Source organism: Myxocyprinus asiaticus, chromosome 21 (genome assembly GCF_019703515.2).
Source record: "Myxocyprinus asiaticus isolate MX2 ecotype Aquarium Trade chromosome 21, UBuf_Myxa_2, whole genome shotgun sequence".
NCBI lineage: Eukaryota > Metazoa > Chordata > Actinopteri > Cypriniformes > Catostomidae > Myxocyprinus > Myxocyprinus asiaticus.
Genome location: NC_059364.1, coordinates 35,161,163 through 35,186,868, shown reverse-complemented (window position 1 = coordinate 35,186,868; position 25,706 = coordinate 35,161,163). Strand labels below are relative to the sequence as shown.

The 25,706-nt window shown below is 36.2% G+C and overlaps 1 protein-coding gene across 1 annotated transcript; it reads left to right on the top strand.

Moving 5' to 3' along the window:
- Positions 1-613: 613 nt before the first annotated feature.
- On the top strand, positions 614-13,832 carry LOC127411847 (ferroptosis suppressor protein 1-like). The gene is made up of 9 exons (XM_051647676.1): positions 614-692; positions 2,216-2,399; positions 2,485-2,600; positions 2,692-2,811; positions 8,655-8,747; positions 8,940-9,048; positions 10,564-10,716; positions 12,993-13,193; positions 13,396-13,832. Exons 2-9 carry the CDS (start codon positions 2,225-2,227, stop codon positions 13,548-13,550), a joined length of 1,122 nt encoding a protein of 373 aa, XP_051503636.1. The 5' UTR covers positions 614-692; positions 2,216-2,224; the 3' UTR covers positions 13,551-13,832.
- The last annotated feature ends 11,874 nt before the right edge of the window (positions 13,833-25,706 follow it).

Here is a 25,706-nt window from a genome sequence, read left to right as displayed (position 1 = left end):
TTTCCTTCTTTCTTCTTTCTTTTCATCTTTCTTTCCTTCTTCCTTTCTTTCTTTCTTTCTTTCTTTCAAAGAAATGTCCATAGCTGAACGGTACAAGAAAGGTAATCCCTCTGTGTTGTATTTTGTCACCGTGACTCAGCAGACCAAGTCTAAATAATGCTTTCTTTCTTTCTTATTTCTTTCTTTCTTTCTTATTTCTTTCTTTCTTTCTTTCAAAGAAATGTCCATAGCTGAACGGCATTCAGATCCTCTCAGTACAAGAAAGGTAATCCCTGTGTTGTATTTTGTCACCGTGACTCAGCTGGACTACAACAGCTACGTGACCTCTCACTGTATTATGGAGCTCTTTGATGAATCATCTGTAAATATAAATGACAGATAACTTCAGACCGAGAATATTTGGTTTGAAATCTCTTGAAATATGAGCTGCGATCTCTTTAACGACAATCAACCTTGCGCAGGTATAAAACTTCACGAACCGCTGCCACAATATATTATCCATTCGCTCAACAAATCAAGCACGCCCACCGCGCACTACTATTGGCTACAGAAATAGAAAGCCCCGCCCATCACCGCCTTCTCCGCTCTGCCATTGGATATAATACAACGCTAAAAAGAGCTGAAGACAGTTCCGAGCGGAAGAGCGAAGTACTAAACTTTTTACATCAATACAGGTCTGCACTGATCAGTAGGTAAGTATATAAAATACATCTATTCTCTATGTGAGACATTATGAGCTTGTTTATGAGCTTCTTTGTTGTATATAACAATACAGGTTAATGTCTTTGTCGGGCAACACTGCATTATTATGAATCACTGGAGGCCACACTGTATATCTTGAAGACGTGCATCTATTAAAAAGCATTTTGGTGAAGCCCTGGCCATGGCACTGTGATAAAAACAATCTTTAAGTTTATTATATATACTGTATATAAAAATACATTTATCCTCTACAAAGTTTGAACAGTGACTTAAACACCAATATGCAAAGATAGGGGAGACTGGTTCTAGTTGTTTTACTTATTACTTTAGGAAATATTTCACATCGTAGGTTTGTATTCTTGAAAGTCATTTTCTATAAGGTACATATTTTAAAGTCTTTACTACAAAAATACACATACAAATAAAAAATATACACAGTTTATTGAAACATATAATAGATTATTTATAGAATATAATATAGCCAATAATAGATTATTTGTAGAATATACAGATAATCGAATATTTATAATATATAATAAAACATTTGTAGAATATATGTTAAATATTAGCTAAACATGGACCTTTTGCAACAATACACCCTGATAGCACAACGTGTAGTCACACTATATGGGGTATGTTGTCACAATAAGGACCTGCTGTTTATTGACAATACAAAATTGAATGTAATATTTAATGGCTTTGAGCAAAATGTAAACAGTAGAACAGTTATGAAACATCTTTTAACAGGATCAGCATCATGGTGTTCCCTGTAATGCTGCTGCCTTTCTGCAGTATGTGTCCTGTTTCAACTCTTTGTTATATAACAGGCTAATACATGGAGACAGTGATTTACTTTACCTAGTTTTATGGAAGTTTATGTATGCCACTCCTTTTATATCATGTTCTCTTTGTTACAGCCCAAGACATAAGGAGCAATAGCAGGGTGGGCATTTGCTACTGGCTGATACTGATGATGATTCCCAGTAGATATAATGTAGAAAACATGTTAGAAAATAGTGGTTGTGTTCGAAATAATTTTGACTAATAAACAAATCTGTATTGCTTCCAAATTAAGTTAACATTATAGAGTTCCCAAACAAAAGTTTTTATATTAGTGTATACACTTCAGAAATCCCTAAATATTTAATTTCATACGAAGGATTAGGAGCAAGGTTACAGTACATGATTATCATGTTTATATTTTATTAATAAATTATTTAATAAATAATTCAGTTATACTTTTATTTAACTCCATGTCAAATGGCTTTTTATGATCAAAACCAGATTGTTAGAATGACTCATTCTTAAAAGAGGGAAAAGTTCAACCTACTGTATCAGTTGGAAACCATGCTGTAACCATTTACACTTAAGTTTGAATGTGTGCTACCTGTTTTACTATACAGCAAATTGATCCTGCTTTATAAATCATTATTTAAAACTAGTTCAGAATTCACAATTATGATATTCAATTGATTTCATTTGAAAAAAATATAGTTTTTTTCCTCCTCTGTAGGGAAGCATTATGGGCGGGCAGTTGTCCATTGATCATAATGTCCATGTAGTGATTGTTGGTGGTGGTTTTGGTGGCATTGCAGCTGCTCAGCACCTCAAAAATCATGGGGTACCCTTTATGCTTATTGACGTCCTGGATGCATTTCATCACAACATTGCGGCACTGCGTGCTTCAGTTCAAAGTGGTAAGTAATCATTGCCAGCAAAAAAACAAAAAAAAAATCTGCTGGATTAATTGAATAATGCACATTTTTGTATATGTTCATCTAGGTTTTGCAAAGCAGACGTTCATACCATACAAAGAAACATTTGGGTTGAATTTCCTCCAAGGCCGAGTTACACAGATAGACACTGAAGCAAAGACAGTCGTGCTTGACAATGGAAAGGTAAGAGTTATTTTCTGCAGAAGAAACCAAACAAAACATGATGTGAAAATATGAGCCTTCTTGTTAAACATATACTGATATAAATCTGCAGGAAGTACTCTATACACACCTCATTCTGTGCACTGGAACAAACGGACCTTTCCCAGGCAAACACAATTCTGTGGACACCTACCAATCAGCCATTCAGAAATATGAGGACTTCGTAAAAGAGGTGAGTCTTCTTTACGTCATACTTGCCAGTGTGTGATTGGACAGTTGACCCCAAAATAAAAATGTTGTCATCATTTACTCACCCTCACGTTGTTCCAAACCCATTTGACTTTTATTCTTCTGTGTAACACAAGATGAAATGTTAGGTTGAGATAACAGTCTTATTTCCATACAATGAAAGTGAATAGCCCCTTTCACACTGAAATCCCAGGAGGAATCCCAGAAAAGTTGTTCTGGCAACTGTTCTGGGACTGCGAGATTTTGTTCATTCATCTGTTCTCGCATTCGCACACATCCCAGAAAAAATCCTGTAAAAACAAAAGTGACATCACGATGTGATGTCTAATGTACAGCATCTTGAGTTTAATAATCCTCTTGTAAACAATTAAATCATGCACGGTACCACTAAACAGACGGTTCATTTCATCGTCTGCACGTATGGCGAGTAGCTCCCTGGTGCTACAGTAAGAGATTTGGATGGTAGCCAGTTTTTATTTATTTTATTCTGGATGGTTAGGCCTAATTTTATAAATGGCTCATAAGATAATTTTTGTATTGTTTGATGTTAATTGTTTTTTTGTTTTTTTTCTGCTGTCTATCAACTGAATTGCCTCCCAAAGACAAAAAAAGATTGAAAGTGAAAGGGATAACCGTCAGGGACAACTGTATAAAAATAAATAAATAAAAAAAAAAACCTGTATCAAGGTGGTGCATTGCAATATTAGGCTATTATTAAATAATACAATAAAATAATAATATATATACAGTATATATATAAAACAACAAATACTTTTCAATAATAGGCCTACTGCCCTTCAACAGTTAAGATGTGCATACAATTCAGTAATGGCTTTTGTAATTTAGAAAAAGAAAACTAACTATGTACAAACTAAGGCACTTTTAAACTCTGTTTTTTTAAAAGCACTTATATATGTTTAACCGTAATAGTTAAACATTGTATGCTTATTGTTGTGCTACACTCATATTCTAGGTTCAATACAAGTTAAGCTCCATCGACAACATTTGTGGCATAATGTTGATTACCACAAAAATATATATATTTCAACTCATCCCACCTTTTCTTTAAAAAAAGAAAAAATGTAGGTTACAGTGAGGCACTTATAATGGAAGTGAATGGGGACAATTTTTGGAGGGTTTAAAGACAGAAATGTGAAGCTTATAATTTTATAAAAGCACTTTCGTACATTTTTATGTTAAAACTTGTGTTATTTTAGCTGTAAATTTGTTTAAATCATCATTTGTACAGTCGTTTAAGGGTTTGTTGACATTACATCATGGTAATGAAGTTAGGTTGAAGAAAAGGTTATCACACTAAAATCATGTTAACACACATTGTTTATGTCTTGTGGCTATACTTTTCAGAATCAGAATCAGCTTTATTGCCAAGTATGCTTATACACACAAGGAATTTGCCATGGTGACAGAAGCTTCCAGTGTACAACAATACAAAAAAATATACATATACATACAAACATTTGAAACATACATATAAACATATATGCGTAAATAGTGAAATAATAATAAAAAATAAGATACAACAGATAAATATATAGAGGAAACTACAGTAGGGCAATAATGTTGTTCAAATATGTTATATACTAGGGGTGTAAATCAGATGTTTCATCACGATACAATCTTATATCGATTCCGATATTTGCCGATATTTAAAAGTCTGCCGCGATACGATTTGATTGGATTCAGGGCCCTGCGATCGATATTCTGATATTATGTGCCTATTTTACACAATCAATTAAAAAATGTTTTGTCCTCAAATGCAACCAAAAATATAATTTGAATATTTTATTGAGCTCTTTGAAAAGTGCAAATTTAGTGTCCACATTGTGATATCCATAACAAAATAAGGTACTTCAGATGTAAAAAAAAAAAATTATACAGATAAAAATATAAACAATAACGTCACACTCAAGTGATGAGAAGAGAAATTTATCAAGACATTTCACATGATGGTTGAACTGCTTCATGGTACTTTTAAATAGCAAATTCTCATGTAAAATTCAAATGGGTCGCATGCGCAACGATATCGATGGAAGCCCGAATTAATCGCACATGTGAGCCGCTATGGCAAGCCAAAAGGCTCACAATACGCTTTAGACTAATTGCGTTTTCATCCAAAACGCTGTATTTAACGGTGTTTTAAATGACCTTTGCGCCATAAAATACGCCGTAGTGATTGCAAACGGCGTAAAAAACACGTGAAAAACATTAAAAACGGCGTATTTCACTGCGTTTTCCTGTGTGTGAAAAGCGCCGCTTTAAACGCCGTTTGAATTGCCACACGATGCCGTTTTGGTTGCACAAATACGCGTGTTATTTGCACCGTTTTCCTTACAGTATAATGAGTTCCGCCTGCTGATTTCCACAGCCAGTAAGTTTGAACTGTTCTCACCCAATCAACAATGAACAGAGTCAGACCAGACAAGTTCATCGCTGCCAAACAAATGTGCATGTGAAGTAACTTTGATATAGCCTATTCACTTCTACTAACATGAAAAATATTGTTAGTCTGCTTTCCAAATGAAATGCTGGAGAAGCATGTTTGTCATGAGAGCTCGCATTTTAAGGAGCTCTCGGTTGCCATGCTCGCATGGATCCTGTCAATGGTGCTCGCGTTTCGCGGGAAGCCCGGTTGATGCGTGCGCAGGCCGCACGGATAGCAGAGCGCAATTTGGCTTCAGAGACCCTGCGCACATCCTTGTCCCACATGAAAAGCATATTTAGCACTCATAAAGTGAAATGAATGTAATAAGGTTGCTTCATTGCCTGACAGAAATGCGTTCTGACGTGGTTGACATGAGAGTATTAAAATAAAGGTGCATCTTAAAAAAAATGTCTATATGGATATTTACGCATTGTATCGATAACATTGGATCGTTGTTATTGGATCGATGCATCGATCCATATCGATGAATCGTTATACCCCTATTATATACAGATATACAGTTATGTTCAAGGTGATTTAATGTACTGTGCAGAAGAGGTAGGATATGTCAAAAAAATATAAATGGAATAAACTGTAAATATGAATGAATAGTTGAATATTGCACATGATTGTATTGCCACAATGGAGAGTATTGGGGGCAGTTTTAACTGTTCATGAGGTGGATGGCCTGAGGGAAGAAACTGTTCTTGTGCCTGACTGTTCTGGTGCTCAGTGCTCTGTAGCACCGGCCAGAGGGCAACAATTCAAAAAGGTAGTGGGCTGGGTGAATGGGGTCCAGAGAGTTTTTCCAGCACCTTTTCCTCACTCTGGAGTTGTACAGTCCTTGGAGGGTGGGAAGGCAAGAACCAATAATCCTCTCAGCAGTCCGAACTATCCTTTGTAGTCTTCTGATGTCTGATTTCATAGCTGAACCAAACCAGACAGTTACTGAAGTGCAGAGGACAGACTCAATGACTGCTGAGTAGAACTGTATCAGCAGCGCCTGTGGCAGGTTGAACTTCCTCAACTGGTGAAGGAAGTACAACCTATGCTGGGCCTTTTTCACAGTGGAGTCAATGTGGGTCTCCCACTTCAGGTCCTGTGAGATGGTAGTGCCCAGGAACCTGAATGACTCCACTGCTGCCACAGTGCTGTTCAGAATGGTGAGCGGGGTCAATGTTGGGGTGTTCCTCCTAAAGTCCACAATCATCTCCACCGTTTTGAGCATGTTCAGCTCCAGGTTGTTTTGACTGCCCCAGACAGCCAGCTGATCAACCTCCCATCTGTATGCAGACTCATCGTCATCTTGGATGAGGCCGATGACAGTAGTGTCGTCTGCAAACTTCAGGAGTTTGACAGAGGGGTCCTTGGCAGTGCAGTCATTTGTGTACAGGGTGAAGAGTAGTGGGGAGAGCACACATCCCTGGGGGGCACCAGTGCTGATTGTACAGGTGATGGAAGTGAATTTCCCCTGTCTCACTAACTGCTGCTGATCTGTCAGAAAGCTGGTGATCCACTAACAGATAGAGCCGGGAACTGAGAGCTGGGTTAATTTATTCCATAGGAGAGCAGGGATGATGGTGTTGAAAGCCAAACTGAAGTCCACAAATAGGATAGGACAGAAGTCCCTGGTCTGTCCAGATGTTGCAGGATATGATGCAATCCCATATTGACTTCTGAAACAGTGAGTATTTTAATGTTTATGGATTGGCTCCATTAACTTCCATTGTAAGTGCCTCACTATAACTCAGATTTGTGCATTTTTTTTTTTTTACGAAAAGGATGAGCGAGTCTAAATTATTTTTTTGTGGTAATCAATATTATGCCACAAATGCTGTCGATTGAGCTTAAATTTATTGAACACAGTGAAACGGTTGAATCTCTATTCAGCAAACAAACTTTCTCCTTCGCATGATAAATACGTCATCACTACGACACTTACCCTTCATGGTATTGGCTCTGCCTTTGTTCACACAGACACGTTCCGGCAATGTTACTAGGGTCTAATCCCGGGATAAAAATTTCTGGCATTTAGGCAACGTCTTCACACAGAAGACTCCTCTGCAATTATCCCCAGAATATCCTGGGATCAGAGCCCAGTGTGAATGAGGATAATGGTGACTGAGGCTGTCAGTCCCTAACATTCTGCCTAACATGCTGCTTTTGTGAAGGAAAGTCATGCATATTTGGAACAATATGAAGGCGAATAAATGATGACAGAATTTAATTTTTGGGTGAACTATCCCTTTTACAGCAGAGTCTAAACAGTAAGACCAATATGGATTTATTTAAACAGGGTCCCCTGCGGATCCTTAAAAAGTCTTAAAATGTCTTAAATTCAGTTTTCCAAAATTTAATGTCATAAAAAGTCTTAAATATCTTAAATGATACAACAAAAGTCTTAATTAGCATTTAAACAGGTCTTAAATTTGGGGGCAGAAAGACAGTAATTGTGATATGGCCTAATGTGATTATCAAACTTCAAAAGAATACGATTTAATTAAATAAATGCATGTGCTGCGTCCTTCAAAGTGAAAATGCGGCACTGTTGTATTTTATCAAAGCATGCGGGGGCTTGTGAGTGTTTCCAGCTGTTGCAGAGCAGTCCGCAATCAGCCATATCGGAAATTTATGACAAACTATCACTAAAGATCAACTGTTGATGATGATATAGTATTGTTGAAATATGACAATGTTTACTTTAAATTGTTTATATTTAACATGTTGTAGATTATAATAGAAATGCACATTTTATTTCCCTTATCTGTTTGAATGAGCAGCTGGAAGCAGAGTCCCCAGTCTAATTCAGTCATTAAAGTTAAAAGTTCCCTGCTATGAATCAGATTTTTTTTTTTTTTTTTTTTTTGGTTATTGGTATTTTTGTTGCACCATAAACTGCATCTGGAATTTAATAAAATTTGGACTCTTGATGCCTCTGTCTGGCCCTCCCCATCACAGGAAGGAAAGACTAAGAAAATTTAATATAGGCTACCAATTTTAAAAAACTATTGGTAGATTTATTGACTTTCTTTTAACACATTATCGTAAAATCCATACTGGTCGACCTCTAATTTATATCTATTTATATAATGGTACATAAACCATTTTTAATGTGATATATATGTGGAAAACATGTCTTGAGTATTTTAAACTTGCATATAGCCTGCTCTGTTTTACTGATAAGCAATGTTAAGACCATGTTGAATGTGTGCCCTGACTGTTTAAGTAAGAGTCTGGGATACATGATTTATTTTGAGATTGTGTTGGTTTGATACAATATTAATTTGATCTGTTCAGGTCTTGAAGAAGGTCTTAAAATGTCTTAGATTTGATGTTAAAAACTCTGCAGCAACCCTGTTAAATGTTCATTCAATTTTTTGCAGGTCCAGAAAGCAAACACAGTCCTAGTGGTTGGTGGTGGATCCACTGGTGTTGAAATGGCTGCTGAGATCAGGACAGAACTTCCAGACAAGAAGGTAACTGCTTTCACAGCAAAACAGACTTTGAAACATTACTCTAAACTGTGAGCTCATATTTCTTTGTATTTTGAACTAAGAGCACTTGTATAGTCAGCCATTTATACATATGTATATTATTGCTTCTTCTACATATCAAACTTTAAGACCTATTTTAAATATATATTTTGTTTTTATTATTTTGTATTTTAGGTGATTCTGATTCACTCACGTGAGGAATTGGCTGATCCTGAACTACTGCCTTGTGTGAAAGAACAAGCCAAGCAGGTGCTGCTGGAAAAGGGGGTGGAGCTGTTGCTTGGTAATACTTCAGTTTGTGATATTGCATGTCGAGGTTTGCTTAGCATCCACCTTAAATCGTTATGCTTGATGTGGGGCATCATGTATCTGGTTTTCGTAAGAGCTGAAGGAACCACAGTGAGATACAGTACAGTAAATGGACAGAGACACAGTGTTGCTGATACAGACGTTGATTTGACATGTTTGTTTCTGTTAATCGCAACAACAACATTGTCCAGTTTCATGTAGTATTATTATGATTTTGATCACATTAAGCAAGGGACTGTTTGAGTAAGGATTTTGATGTTTTTAATAGATTTCAGCTGGATCTTATCATCAACCAATTTTAGAGAATGTCCAAAGATGCTCAGTCAGGTTTTTTCATGATTTAGGGTTTAAGGTATTATCAGGTCAAATGGATTTGCATGTCCTAACTGGGAAATATAAGGATAAAAGGATAGTGTTACTGTAAGTAAGTGTAGGTTTTAGACTGCGCACATGAATCATAGTCACTGTGAAGTGTAAAGGCAGCTGTAAATGGTTAAATATATGCAGGGAAACAAGACTAATCACTGTTCAGTATGCAACTACATGTAGAAAAGAAGACCAATCTCAGTTCATTGCAATTCGTTTGTTAGTGTAAAGGTTGCTATAAATTATTAAACATATACTACGAATCACAATTTAGTTGCAAATACAGTAAATGTAGAAAAGAAGACTAAATGCATTTTTAGAATTTAACCCATTTAAATCCTAAATATAGAACACCTAAGCCTAAAATTATCTCCAAAAAGTTTGAACGGGTCTGTATGTTAAGCAGATTGGGCTGAATTTATTGCCGAAGTTTGATACTTAATTTTGTGTTCCTTGCCACAGTCGCATTTGGCTTGCTGTGTAATGCTGCTTTGAAATGATGTGTGCGTGAAAAGTGCTATACGATTAAAAATGACTTGACTTGAATGTTTAAAAGGGTCATGGCATGCCTTTTTTATTATTTTAATATGTTCCTTAAGGTTTACTTATATTATTAGTTGTTTGTAAAACATGATCATTTTCCACCCTCATTCGGACCCTCTGTCAGAAACACTCGGTTTTGGTGCTGCTTCTCCTTTAAGACTTGACAGTAAACACCCACTGTTATGACTGGCTCTCTGCTCTTGACTGACCTGCTCTCTTTGGCATTTCACTGCTCACCGCTGCTAGGCGGGACTACGGAGGTGAGTAAAGATCAAGTAGGCATTGATGTGTTGTGGAGGCGGTCAGATGCAAATGTGTACCACAGTGTGACATCACAATGTGGATGAATTAGAGAACAAGTCGTTTTAGCAGCTTGGTTTCAACAAATGCTCTTTTGGCAGTGAGGAGGAAGTTTTGAGTTCTAAAACTAACAGTATGTTTTTATAGTACAATGACCTCTTATATGTCATTTGATTCTTCATGTCATGACCCCTTTAGGAAATATTAATACAGTGCTGCATTGTAAGCTTTTGTAAACTTCCTTATATTTACCTCTGTTCCACTATGCACCATAATGCAGGGCAAAAAGTGTCAAACCTTGATGAGCTGGAATTTAATGTGTGTCGAAGCGGGATGGTGATCAAGACTAATAAGAACGAGCAGATCACAGCCGATTTAGTCATCTGCTGCACAGGAAATAGGATCAACTCTGAAGCATACAGCTCCAGTCTGAGTAAGTGTTTTATTGAGTGAGTAAATCAATAATGAATAATGGTTATTTGTGATTGTAGAAATTATGATATCCAGTCATGGTAAAATTTGGTTTGAAATAAACGGCAAACAATTCTGCAGACAATTCCAGTTTCATGTAAGCCTGTCATATATGATTGTTGAGGTTTTACTTAGCTGACTGGTTTGTGATGGAGAGACAAGTTTGCAGTCCTCAGGAATCAAGATTTACTCTCCAAAATCAGAGTTTACATACATCACATTTAAATTATCAGCAGACATGGCATCATCATATACTAGGGCTGCACAATGAATCTAATAAATACTTAAGATTACAATTACAGCTACCACAATTTACTAATTCTATTTATGTCTTCTTGTGAGGAGTGTGAAACAGCATCATGGTGCTCTTTCTTGGGCATAGATGGAATGATGTGTTGCCCATACAGTGAGCTGCGAGTAAAACTAACAAGAATAACCATTCACTACAGTATAAAACAGTAATCATTTGCACAGTAATTGCTTTCAATGTATGGCTTACAGTGTAATTTAACTGCAAAAGTAATTGAAGCCTATGGTAAAGTCATTGTAAAATGATCAGATAACAGAATATACAAGCAATACACACCATAAACTTAAAGGTGCAATATGTAAAATTCAGAAACCCTTGTTATTAATGACACCTGTGGCCGTTAAGTGAACTGCAGCCTGTAGCTCGTGATTGCGCGTACTCCATAGGGAACAAAATAAAGAGACTGAACGTGATTCACCGGCTTCATGGTGACAGATGAGGTAGCATAATTAAAATTACACAGTTATGATTGTTTTACTACAAACTTTGAGACTGTACATTATATTTGACTCTCCAGCACTGGAACAGGGCTAAAACAAAGTGTGGATATAGGTCTGGGTATGTGAGACTGTAGTTTGAAGTAATCACTTTGCTTTGCATGATACATTGACTGCATTTATACAACAGCCTATGTCGGCATTAGCTAGCTAGCCAGCATTATCAATAGCTGTTAGCTAAATTTGGTGGATGATGACAGTAGCTGTTTATAAAACAGACTGTACAATATAAATATGTTGACAATTCAGGATTGATGTGATTCCATCACAACTGTCATTTTGATATATCGATGCGCTATTGTTTTATAATAATAGAATATATATATTTTCTGTACAACCAATTACGTTACACTAATGAATGGAGCTTTTTGCATTATCTTGAACACTGTCTAGCATTCATTTCATGTGTTATTGTAGTTTACCTTGCTGAATAATTACAGATTAACATTATGTCAGTTACTGTGAATCAGCATACCTGACTTTTAGTATAAAGAGTAGATTGTTGAAATTATTTGAAAGTTATGAAGCAAGGTAGCTTGCAATCCATCAGCGTTAGCAGGCAAGATCAAGTTATCCTTATGGCACTATATTTCACATGCTTTGCATTTATTAAAGCTTATCTGTCCAATAAGAAGAATGCCAATTCAGGGTCGGTTTTGATCCCCAAAACCGAACAAAGGTCCCTCCAGGAATCAAATGCCCTGCTGATGTTCACTCTAGATTTCACTCGACCACGATCATGTTCCCGCTTAGCCAGACGGGAAAAAAGTGTATTTGCTTAAATTTATCCTGTATACCTGACTTTTAGGATAAAGAGAAGATCGGTTTACTCTGAGTTTGTGTAGGAGTCGGTGTTGTGCTGAGAGCCGGATGTTTGCTGGATTCTATCTCTAAGATAACATTACCTAGTGTTGCAGTTTGTTGTCGCTGTTGAAAAGCGGAAGCACTGAGGCAAGGCTCTCGGGAGCGCGCATAAACGTCACATCCTTTGGATTTTCCCGGCTAAAGCGACCCGCTCCCTTCGCATGAAATTCAGTCTACAGGCTTTAATAAGCAACCTAGGAAGTCTGGGAAGGGCTCATTTTTTAAGTTGCGTTACAAGCCGTTTACACATTGGCAAAAAAAAAGGCAAATATTACATGAAAAATTTTACATACTGCACATTTAAATACATAATAACTATAAAAACGTAAAAAAGTATTATTTAACAGTAGATTTTATGACCTCTGTTAATAGCACAAACTATATTGTATAAACCATAAATCTGAAATGTTGACCTTCACAAGATGGTGGATCACCTACTAGTGCTGTTGCTACACTTAGGGAATGTTATTTGTATGATATGTAAAATTTGAGATCAGCAATTTTTTTTTTTTTTAAAACCTAGTAGCTCTGCCCTCACATAACTCTCATAACTCTCTTTAAACTTAGGTGCATATCTGGCAGCCAATGGGGCTCTGAAGGTGAACAATCACTTGCAAGTGGAAGGCTTTGACAATGTGTATGCTGTGGGTGACTGTGCCAATGTCAGCGAACCCAAGATGGCATATCATGCTGGACTTCATGCTGGAGTAGCTGCCACTAATATTATTAACAGTCTGTCTGGAAAAGCTCTGACCTCATACCACCCAGGTAACAACCATTTCACTCTATGCTTTTGCTTCAGCTTTATCTTTATCAGCGTTCTTTACAATCCAGTGGCTTCATCTTTCCCAATGTGTTAGTATTTAGTGAAATATTCACATTCACATGTAAAATTAATCAAACTGACAGCACTAGTTTTTATACCAATTCACATCCATTGACAATTAATTGGTATTTTGTTTCCTGTCAGGAAATGTGACTATGCTGCTTGCTATGGGGAGGGATGATGGAGTCGGCCAATTTAATGGCTATAAGCTACCTCGCTTTCTGGTCACCAAGGGTAAGAGCCAGGGCCTGCTTCTGTGGAAGAGCTGGAAGGAAATGGGGCAAAAAGCCCCTAATTAGTAGGAGGTTAATGATCAATGTTTAGTTGATACTTGAAATGTGTGAACTATGCTCTCACACCATTCCATATTATATGTGTTCAACATATTATGCTACTGTAAATAATGATTTTTAACATTTAGCATTGCCTTAAAATTAAAATAAAATACACTGTATTTAGACAAACCAGTAGAAGGATGCTTTAAATTCAAAATGTACTGTAACTACAATATATTCATAACATATATCATGAAAACTTGTGTTTGTAATTTTCAAATGTACCATTTTATTTTACATATTTATACATGCTAGAAAAATAAATCAATTTACATTCACAATACTCTTCCTCCACCTTTTTGATGAAAATGTGATTACATTTGCTGATGCGCTGCTATGCTTTAAATTTACACATGGCTTTATCAAGTATTTGACAAAGTCAAAGCTCATTTTTAAAGATAGTCCAACACTGCACAACCCACTTTGTGACCTTACTCAAATGATATATGAACAGTGAATGTCTTTACCCATGTGTTTTTGTTAACTTGAGTAAATTAATCGGAGATTCCAAGGAGGTCTATAGAACCTGAAGAGAGATATCCGTTAGCATTTCCAGTCCTCCTCCCTTTTTTTTTTTTTTTTTTTTTTTTTTTGAGCCATTCACCTGAGTCATGAATGCCATGTGACTAATTACTCTGGAGCTTCAAGAAAATGACACCCTGACAACACAGATTGGCTGATGGTACAAGAACATGTAAAGTCCCAAGCCCTTAACTAGCAACTATCATGAGCTGTGACAACAGAAGCAAGCGGTCCATTGCTTGTAGGATCTCAACAAACACTTGAGTACATGTACTAATATAATAAAGTATTTGCAATGTTGGTTGCAAAAGTTTTGTATTTTGCCAGAATACACAGCTATTTCTGAATGCATGACAATACTGAAACAGGCGTTTTGCCTGAGTAATGGTGTAGTAACTGCATCTACCATTGCATGAAAAGAGCTGTATCCAGACCAGTAGACTCCTGTATAAACCGCTGAATTTCGGACATATTCAGAAATCTACTGGCCTGGAGTCTCAAATTCCACAAGCCAGTTTACATCCAATTATATGCCATTTCGGATGTATAGTGACTGACAGTTCCTTCCATGACATGGCCATTTGTTGCCACAGTAAGTAATCCCCTTAAGCTGACTGTCAGGAGACTTTGTCACATTGAGTCACATTTGCTTTTCTCACCGTAGTCACACCTATTGGTCATTTTTCTCAAACTGGATTGGCTGCCCCTGAACTTAACCTACCCTTAAATCTTGACAACCATTGGGTCACTGCATACACTGGCTTTCATTTTATTGGTTACAATTTACTTAGCACATCCCTAAATCTTGACAGCTATCGGGCCACTGCATGAATTAGCTTTAATTTTATTGGTTAAACTTAAAATTTAGCCCACCCAATCCCAAACAGCACTACTAAACTAAAATACTTTTTCTTATAAGAGCAATATGTAACATTGACATCAATCATATAAAATGAGTACTGCAGTCCAAATTCAAAATATTGGAGAGTGTTGTCTCCCCTTCCCCCTCCTCCCCAAACTCGAAGCTCACACTGGTTGCCAGGTTGAGGACATGCAACAGGAACGAGCAAACTGACAAGGGCAAGCGACGAGCCTTACGCTGTAAGTTGACCAGCTAATGTATACGTCTGCAATATTTTTATTTATTGCAAATTATAAACCAGCTCATGTGGATTTTTTATTACTCTGTCAATGTTAGATAGATGTATTGCCAGCTTCCATGGCTGCAGTGCACTGTGTTTGCCTGCTAACTTGTTCAAATCTGGCAACCCGGGGTGTCGAAATACTATTGGGAAATGGGCAGTGGGCGGGATCACACAGGCCAAAACACAAACAGAAATTCCGGCCCGGAACAGACATTTCAAAGTAGAATATACTGGCTGTAGCGTTGCTTTCGGAGAAGCCAGTATTTCAACTTGGCATGTTTCCTAAATCTCTGATAACATATTATGATAATTTTATGCTTTAGTACAGTAAATATATTACATATTGCGCCTTTAAACTTAAAATTTAGCCCACCCAATCAGCATTTAGCTTATGCCTCTTATTACAGGCTGTTAATCAGTGTTGATACAACATAAATGCTGAGACATTACGACTTCATGTAGCGCTGCTCAGACCGATCAGTGCTGGACTTGAACCAGTGCATGTCGGTTAGAATTTTTGTCTGACTTGACAAGGCGCCACTGCTGCGTCACCGTGACGTATGCCATCAAAGTACTACGAGAGCCATTCGAGAGCAGCCGTCTGGCTCAGCTGGCGCAGTTTTTCCAGAGCAGCTGCACAAGCTCTGAATGATGACACAGCTTATTTGTGATTGGCCAGACACACAACATGACAACGGTTACATGTGTTTCATGGGCTGCGTGTGCAATTGCATACTTAACATACTACTCTTACTACTTCTGCTATTTCCGTCTATGGCAGAAATAACAGTAGTATGTAGTATGACATAACCATTGTGTTTATTCTGACACATCCAGTTCGGCGAAAACTCTCACAGATCCGTGTTTTTATAAGCGTACATCATGTTCATATAATGCTATATCATGTTTGTCTTAGTAATATTATGTTTATTCATAAAAAACTTTACAAATTATTACAAATACTGACTCCTTTATTGGTATTAAAATAATACAGGCTTTTATTGGACATTCTTCTTGTACACACAGCAGGCAGGCACTGTATTAAGCAGCACAAACTTTTTCAAATGAACAATGTTTCAATTTATTTTGTGTAAAATTCAAGCATCTGTCTATCTGAATTCCACTTCCTCTGCAAACATCGCTTGATCTTCTGTGACTGTTATGGCAAGTCATTTTGGCTTTTAAAGCTTTTGTCTAACTATCCGTAATTATATTTTAGATATCCACAATTGCATTTTGACGAGTCACAATTATAATTTGATTAGTCAGAATGCTAATTTGAGATATCTGCAATTATAATTTGACTAGTAAGAAAGAACATTAAAGATATCTGTTAATATATTTTGCCTAGTCGAAATTCCATTTAAGACATCTGCAATGACGTAATAGATTACGATGCTGACAACTTAATTAACAATATCTTGATGCATTTATATGTTAAAAGGTCTCCAGTTAACTATGTGTAGCAAAGTGAGTGTTATATGTTGCAGCATGGACCAATTTAAGTGTAAATGATTAATAAACAGACAACCACAAATGGGTCTTTTGAATGTATTATTATGCAATCTATACAAATTTGAAATTGGGCAAATAAATTCATGATGTAGTGGTTTAATGCTTCAGAATCAAGGCACCCATGTTTTTTAATCTGTTAAAATCTTTAATAATTACAGTCAATTGAAAAGAGAGAAGCCTCATTCAACAATTTAAATTATCGATCATAACTGCTATTAACTGGCTGTGAATTTCCTGGTTAGTATAACTTCTGTATTCTGAATTAATACATATCCTATATTAATTAATGGTACTAACAATTAAATACATTTATTTAATTAGTATATTAAACATGCTTGTGTATTATTTGCTAATACCGTTATGTGTAACAGCAACATGGAGAGAAGTACTGCTATGTTGGAGTGATGAGACTTGGATCAATAAAGTTATTTTCTAATAATTAAATGCCCACTGTAGACATGCAATGTGCAATTGACCTGTGAGCTAATGTAAGGGTCCCTTATGATTTTATTTGAGTTTATTTGGGAATGATGGCTGATACAAATAATTTTTACAAGTGCTCCATCATCATTGTTCCTTATTATTGGATTTTTATTTATTTTTTAATTGCAAAACCGTTAAACCATTTTTTACACTTGATTCTTTCTAATCTCCCCTCAGACTGTGTATTCATGATAATACTGTCAGTCAACTTGTCCAGCAGGTGAACTGAAATAGTTTGTGATGGGTCTCAAAAGTTTTCTTCCTTGTGCAAATCAACAACACACTCGTCATCGCTGCTGTAGCTTGTAGAGAAATCTGTTTTATTTTTTCAATTTGCTCACTAGAGAATTGTTTGCTTTTCTTGTTTGTTTTGCAAACTTTTCAAGTGCTTATTTCTGACAGATAGGCAGCAGTTAATGAGACTGGGGAAATTCACTTCCAGCACATATACAATCAGCACTGGTGCCCCCCAGTGATGTGTCCCCACTACTCTTCTCCCTGTACACAAATGACTGCACCGCCAAGGACCCCTCTGTCAAGCTTCTGAAGATAGCAGATGACACTACAGTCATCTGCCTCATCCAGGATGACAGTGAGTCTGCATACAGAAGGAAGGTGGCTGTCCAACAGCTGGCTGTCTGGTGCAGTCAAAACAACCTGGAGCTGAACACACTCAAAACAGTGGAGATGACTGTAGACTTTAGGAGGAACACCCCAACACTGACCCCGCTCACCATTCTAAACAGCACTGTGGCAGACGTACGAAATCGTACATCAGAAGATACAAAGGATAGTTCGGACTGCTAAGTGGATTATTGGTTGCCCATTGCCCTCCCTTCAAGAACTGTACACTTCCAGAGTGAGGAAAAGGGCTGGAAAAATCACTCTGGACCCCACTCACCCTGCCCATTACCTTTTTGAACTGTTGCCTTCTAGCCGGCGCTATAGAGCTCTGAGCATCAGAACTGTCAGGCACAAGAACAGTATTTTCCCTCAGGCCATCCATCTCATGAACAGTTAAAACTATACTATAATTATGTGCAATAAACAGCCTAGTCAATCATATTATTTAACATATCCTACCTCTTCTGCATTACATTCCCTTGCTGTATATAACAGATTTGTATTTGTATATACTATATGAATATTTTTGTCTTATTGTTTATTTCTATATATACTTATATTTCTATTCGCTTTTTATTTTTATTCTATTATTATTATTATTATTATTATCTCTGTCTTGTTGTTGAATTGTTTGTGCACTGGAAGCTTCTGTCACCAAGAAAAATTCCTTGTATGTGGAAGCATCCTTGGCAATAAAGCTCATTCTGATTCTGATTATTCTAACCCAATGATGGGCAGAGGGCGAAGGACGGACAAGCTCTAAGTTGCGTTGAGCCACCTACCATACCGAGGTAAAATTGCTTGTCGATTAGAGCCTCCTATTTTAAAGACGTGTAATATGCTAACGGTGAACATTCGTGGTGCTTTCTATGGGAAAGGGCCATTCGCCTGTGATTCGCCTCTCATAATTGCATCGTGTTTGGTGTGAAAAGGCCTTTACACTGGCCTCCCATAGACAGCGCCATCTTCTTCATCAGATGAAGTTAAATACAGTATTGGTATTTAATACAGTATAAATCATCTGTCTTACCTGGTTAGTGGATTATTTTAATGAAGATTCTTCTTAGAATCTTTGTAGCATCTGTAGGAGTGTTTGAATTGACTCAAGTCTGACCAGAGATCAGAACAACACAAGTCTATGTAGGAGGGGGTGGGATGTGAGGTGGAGGTGTGTATGTGGGGAGGGGGTCAATCATGAATAGTCAACAATGGGGGAGATTGGTTTTTACATTTTTTTTTACTCAAGTAAAAAGGATGTCAATAAGACATTCAATGATGTCTTTGAGACATTTATAACATTGAATGTTTGTAAATATGATCTTTTAAGATGTTTAGCAGGTGTTAATGAGAATGTGATGCTTTCCATATGAAACGCTCTTAAACAGACATCTTGAAGATGCTCTTTAAATAAAAGAGAAGTGAATCAAATGAGCCTAAATCATTTGTTAAGAAATCATTAAACTTGTTTAAATCAAGTTTCAATTCTAATGATGCCGTGTGTAGCCTAATTTCTGCATCTAATAGTGGCATCAAAGCGGAATTGCAAATTTGTTTTATTTAGCCAAAAAGGCCTATAATAGTCAATTTCATATATAAATTTCATGCTTTTAAGACTCCTTTTCTAAAAAAGATCACTGGCTTTTTTTGCCAGCATAAAGGTGTAGCCACAGTGTTGTGACTCATGCAATATTTAGTTTCACCATGAAATCCTGTATACCTTGAGTAGTTCTTTGTAATTCCTGATAAAATTTCTGTTGCTAATTCCTGTTGTAGCTGAACATGTACATACAGTATGTAGATTGCGTACAGTATTACCATACCCACCCTTACAAAAAATCTAGAGGTCTGGCAAACCTAGGGTGACCATATGTCCTCTTTTTCCCAGACATGTACTCTTTTTTGGACCTGAAAAAAAGCATCTGGCTGGGATTTCAAAATTGGCTATAAATGTCTAGAATTTGGCTTTCTTCATATTGATGTGCAGTTAGGACTCTCATACATTCTGTGTATTTGATACTCTGCACCAGTTTTCGTGTTCACGTGTCTTTACGTGATTATTCTGACAGAGAGCGGCAGACTAAGGGTGCTTGGCTGCAGCCTCGTTTGGCTGGATATCTCGGCTGCCACATCATCAAGCACCATCGAAGGCCATCTTAATTGTGAGGACATTTGGAAGGCAGCCTCGTTTCGCAGCCTTCTTTGCCATATTTTGGAGGATGCATCGGGTGTATCCTTTGTGGCCTTCAATCACCCACAATTGCCAACATCACTACGGTCTAGTGTACATTTGGAATTACCTTAAGAAAACCCTCAGTTACAAAATTAAAATGATTCCCAGTCTTGACAAACAATTCCCCTCTTTCCTTTTCTAATTTCCAAGACAAAGTATTCCAAGCATGCTAACCTTGTCCTCCAAGTTCATGGAAAAAGAAACAACAGTGGATTGATTCATACATTTTTTTTCTTCAACTCTGTCAATGCAGTCACGGGACAGCAAGGTTACATTTTGTCAGTGACTTATTTCTACCCACACATATTTAAGATGGAATTTAAGTGTGAAAAAATTATATTACCATGCTAAAGTCACATGTCCTCCACTAAAGACTGATTTCGATAGAGAATGAGATGAATGGTGAAGTATGAAAATAAGCCTGTTTATTAAATTACATAAGCTGCTCTGATAAAATAATAGTAGTAACACATTGACATGTTAGTTCCCAAAGGTCCCCAAGCTATGAACTCAAGTCACAACTCATTCTAAGCATTTTGGTCTTAAAAACATAGTGCGATGTGTGTGCAACATGATGACACTTGTTGTGATCAAGTCAGACCCAATGTGCCAAATTATGGACAAGTGGCAATATGTGGCAAAATTCATGCCCTGAAAATTACCCACGCTGTGCCTTTGGCGTCACATTCCTTTTGATCTCCAACAAGTGAAATATTACATTTACTAAGAAGTAAGTGTAATAACACTGTTTTGGTCTTAGTACTGTTAGGTTTAGGGTTTGTGTTAGGTTTATGAGTATATTTAGGTAATTACTACTCAATTAAATGTTTTCATGATTTGGACATACTGTAACTTTTACATCACATCCATTCAAAGAGGTTAGTGAAAGAATGCTGTTTTGGTCTCAGTACTATGATGGTTAGGGTTAGATTTAGAGTTTGAGTTAAAAGTAATTAAACTACAAGGGCTATCAATCAATTAAAATGTAAGAAATTAATTGCATACATCAATATTATATACAGTATATCATCAGTAATATATATAATTATTATAATAATTCAGACAATTCAAAGGCATTACGTTATTGTGGCAGATGAGTAAAGCATTGATTAGACAATACAAAAAGTGGTAAAAAAATAAATAAATAATACAAAAAAAATTTGTGGATGTTTTCCTATATGGTGAAAACATAAATCCACGTCCAGGTATGTGGAATTTCAAAAATAAAAGCCTTTATTCTAACCTAATAGTATCCCAAACAAACCTTCATCAGAGTGCTGGTGTCCTATGATATATGTTTTCACCATATAGAGAAATATCCACAATGTTCACGCAACCCGTTCTCACTCCTGAGGCGTCAAATACTGCTGCTTGTGCAAGAGCCCAGTGCGTCCATTTACAGATGCCAAAAGCACCCTCTGTATGGAGGGAACTCCGTGCCAAAACCCAAGCGTCCGACAGACTGACTGAATGTCTGACCAAACGTCTTGTGCTTCCAGCGTCTTACACAGTGGGTGACCAACGTGACGATGTCGTGACGACCTGACGTGATGTCAACATCTTGAAATTAGCTGGTTTTTAACTAGGTAAGGAGCCAAGCTGTTGTTTAAAGACTATAAATGGACAATACAGGCACTAGATTTAGATATTTTATACCTAAAACAATACTCAACCATTTTTCCTGCGTCCTGGGTGGGGGGGCCTGCAACGTCATATTTCATTACCATTAAAATACAAATTAACAGTGTGGTCTTTACGTCCTCCTAATGTCACAAGCTTACTCAGAATGGTCCAGTTATGTAATGTATTTGTAATATTTGGGTAATTCTGTGACTTATTGGCAACGCAACTGCAACGTCATGGGCCCATAATTTCATTACCATTAAATTTCAAATTCACAACGTCATCTTTAAGTCCTCCTAATGTTGCAAGCTTACCCAGAATGGTCCAGTTATGTAATGTATTTGTTATATTTGGGTAATTCTGTGATTTAATGGAAATTGCATTTCTTTGATAGATTTGTGATGTAGCAGTTTAATAATTGCTATCATTCAAGTTTTGTACACCTGTATTTGGATGACTACCAGGAAAGGAATTAAACCTTACAAAATGTGTCATTATAAAACAAAATATTTACATTCTAATTAGGATTTCATGCATCATTTGCTTTTGTATCTGTTTACTTTACAGTCTCAGATGATTCATTATTTGTACATTAAATATTCTGAATCCTCTGCACAATATAAGCGCCTGTATTTCAAATTCAATTAAAAAAAAAGAAAAGAAAAAAAAAGAAAAAAATGAAAACAGTGATTTTTAGTTTAGCTCTAGTTCTGTTAGGAGCCATCCACAAAATGTGCGTTACTGCATAAATCTAGTTCCTACATATTTACACAATAACAAATTGAAACCACAGTAACTTTGCAATGTGTTATGATGACCAAAATTTGCTATTTGAAATGTTTAAAACGTCTCCAGTCGCAATATTGAAAAAAAAAAAAAAAAGAAAAGAAATCTGAAGATAGAATGTGTTGCTTTTCACAAAGTTAAAACATATTTAACATGATACGCATAAACAGTGATCTTTTAATATAGTGATGGATGGTAAATACACAATACATACTGTAATATAACAGCACGCGCCTCCACCTGAACTCGTGCGCGCGCATCATCTGAACTCGTGCGCGCGCATCAACGGAAATGTGTCTTGCAGGACCGTTTGATTTTCTGAGGTAAGACACTTTTTATTTCACAACACAATATAAAAATGGCTTAAATTATGAAAATAACACTAGAATATTTCTATATTTCCATAAAGCCTGACAGAATCTCGTCTGTCAGCAGATAAACAGGACAACGCGTATTTCTGAGGCACTTTTTGACTTCTGCCTCGTCTGTCAGGAGAGTTCAATTTTATGAGGTAAAACACTTATTCACAACAAATAAATGAGTTTTATTACAAATGTAATGAAATATTGTGTGTAAAGTTTCCTTGAGCTTTAGAAAGATGCTAAATACATCAAACCTGTTTTTTTATATAGTTTTATATAGTTTTATATAGCAATGGAGTTGCCAAGACAGCAGCTGCACCTCACAAAAATTCAACAACACATCAGGTTAAGTAACATTATTACCTTCGACTTCAGCTTCTGCTAATAGTTTTGCATCTGTGATTATTTGGCAGCTTTAATCACCTGAAATGTCCGCTAACATTATGCCAAATGTTTATAACAGAAGTGTATTATACAGGTAAGCTTTATGTATGTAAATATGTTTGATGCTATTTGTTAAAATAAATTAATACATAATATAATATAAATGTATATATATATATATATATATATATATATATATATATATATATATATATATATTCATTTTAATTTTTTGTTAACTGATTAATTTTAAGTTTTTTGCTATTATAATTTAATATCATAATTTATTGAAAAAATATGTAGATTGTCTGAAGATTATATTGTAAAGAAGACAATTACCATTTTTATTTATCCTTAAAATGGCTTTAAATTAAATTAAGAAATGTAATTCAGTGCATTTGGTGTTAAGTTGGTCTAAGTAGAGTTTAATATGAGCACAGAAGTCATTTAGGCTTGTAATTTCATTGCACTTCTGTGGCAATAGGTTTCAATTTCTTTTATTGCATTTTTTTCTCTGTTCTCCGTCAAAATAAATGAAGTACATTTGAGTCAGCATTCGTTATTCATATGCACAACTGTTTAAATAGCCTTTAAATTATGTTGGGAAAATGAAGACATAAATTGGGTTAGAATACTGCATGTCCGCCCATTTAATAATTATTAAAAGCAAAAACTGCCAACTGGTTACCAACATACAATTATTTACGATGTTGCTACGAATATAGGAATTACACTTTTCCGGTTGTCTCAACGTAATCAGTTACGTTGCCACGACGAAAGTTTGGTCATCAAATTACGGTGCAGTTTCATAATGGCCATGTAATTTGGCTAGCTGGGATACATATGTATTTACACAATGTGTGTCTGTGTGTGTGTGTGTGTGTGTGTGTGTGTGTGTGTGTGAGAGAGAGAGAGAGAGAGAGAGAGAGAGAGAGAGGTGAATAAAGTACTTGCTTCATTGCTGAGGATAGCTCCTATCTGTTTGGGTATATATAATTTTATTTAATTAATTTTTGTGCCAAGCATTAACTTACGTCCAGTGAAGGCTTGTCAGCTATGTTGCTGATTTCCACGGGACAGTCAATATATTTATAATAATATAAGTCACAAATATGTCTGTGTGTTTTGTTTGTTTCATCTGTCGTTTATTTGTTGTGGTACTGAAATACATACTTTTGACCAAATTTGCTGTGTCTTTACAGTGCCGGGTTAAGGTTTATTAAGGCAATAAACCATAGGCAATTCACAAACTTTCTCGTGTGTTTCAGGGCTGAGAAATATTTATTAAGTCAAGTCAAGTCATATTTGTTTAGCGCTTTTCACAGTGCATTGTTTCAAAGCAGCTTTACAGAAATGATGATGTAACATGGAGCTTTAAAAGTCTTAAAAGTCATCTTTATGCTGTTTGGATGAATAGCGTCTTTCTACGTAGATTCTTCATTTTAAGGAAAAATTTACCTGTCTTTAGACCCCAAAAACATTAAATAAATCGTGCTTTTCCGTGGGTGCTCGGTCATTACCATGGGTGTTCGAGCCGGAATATCCGGAGCGCTCGTTGCTATGGTTCACTCATTCAGACCTCTTGAGCTTAGATGATAAAAATGTCCCGCCAGGACTTAATTTGTGAGCAAATTAGCCATCAAAGCAGTCCCATGGTTTGTTAATAAAGAAGCCGTGGCTGCAGGATTACACTTTATATAACTTTAATAATTCTACACATAAATTGCTAAATCAACCACTGCAATAATCAAACGTGGACTAGTTGGAGGATACAATTAAAGCATTCGAAGTTAAATGAAGGTAAGAAAAACACAAACGTGTTACTACGTGTCTTCATACGTAGACAACACGTTGGAAAGACGATCGGTTACTCGCACTTCTAACCAGACGCCATAGGTGCATGTTAACAACGCGTAAGCACATCTAGGAACATGTTGCATATGATTTTATATAACAAATATTTCGTTTAGGCTCATTGTTTGTTCGTCGCCGACATGAAAATTAATATTTAAGATAATTTATAATATTAGGGATATTTTATTCTACAGTTTTTAAAGGATGTGAAATTTTAAAGCAATTGCACAGCGCACACTCTTCTAGGTAAAGAAATCAGATTCAGCTGATTATAGGCCTAAATGTGAAATTAGAATGCTTAGAAAGAGTTGTTTTTAATAAACCTTATAACTTTGGCATTCATGAGGTTCATTTGTGAAAGATTATGTCATTTATTAATTGTATTAAGATTCATTTGGTGTCGATATTTCTCTTTAGTTATTGAAATAAAAGATCATGCTTAGATTTATTCACTTTTTATTAGTTTGTAGTTATGTATTTTATATTATGTATTTATATGTTGTTATGTACTTTTAATATAGATGTGTGTGTGTGTGTGTGTATGTGTGTGTGTGTTTTGATTACTCCTTCACAACATCTTCCCATGACACTG

What these genes read in the sequence shown, in the direction of transcription:
- LOC127411847 (XM_051647676.1), top strand. Translation starts at nt 2,225, where the DNA reads ATGGGCGGGCAGTTGTCCATTGATCATAATGTCCATGTAGTGATTGTT. An exon ending in CAGAACTTCCAGACAAGAAG is followed by an intron (nt 8,748 to 8,939) that starts GTAACTGCTTTC and finishes TTTGTATTTTAG; the next exon opens with GTGATTCTGATTCACTCACG. An exon ending in AGCATACAGCTCCAGTCTGA is followed by an intron (nt 10,717 to 12,992) that starts GTAAGTGTTTTA and finishes CTTTAAACTTAG; the next exon opens with GTGCATATCTGGCAGCCAAT.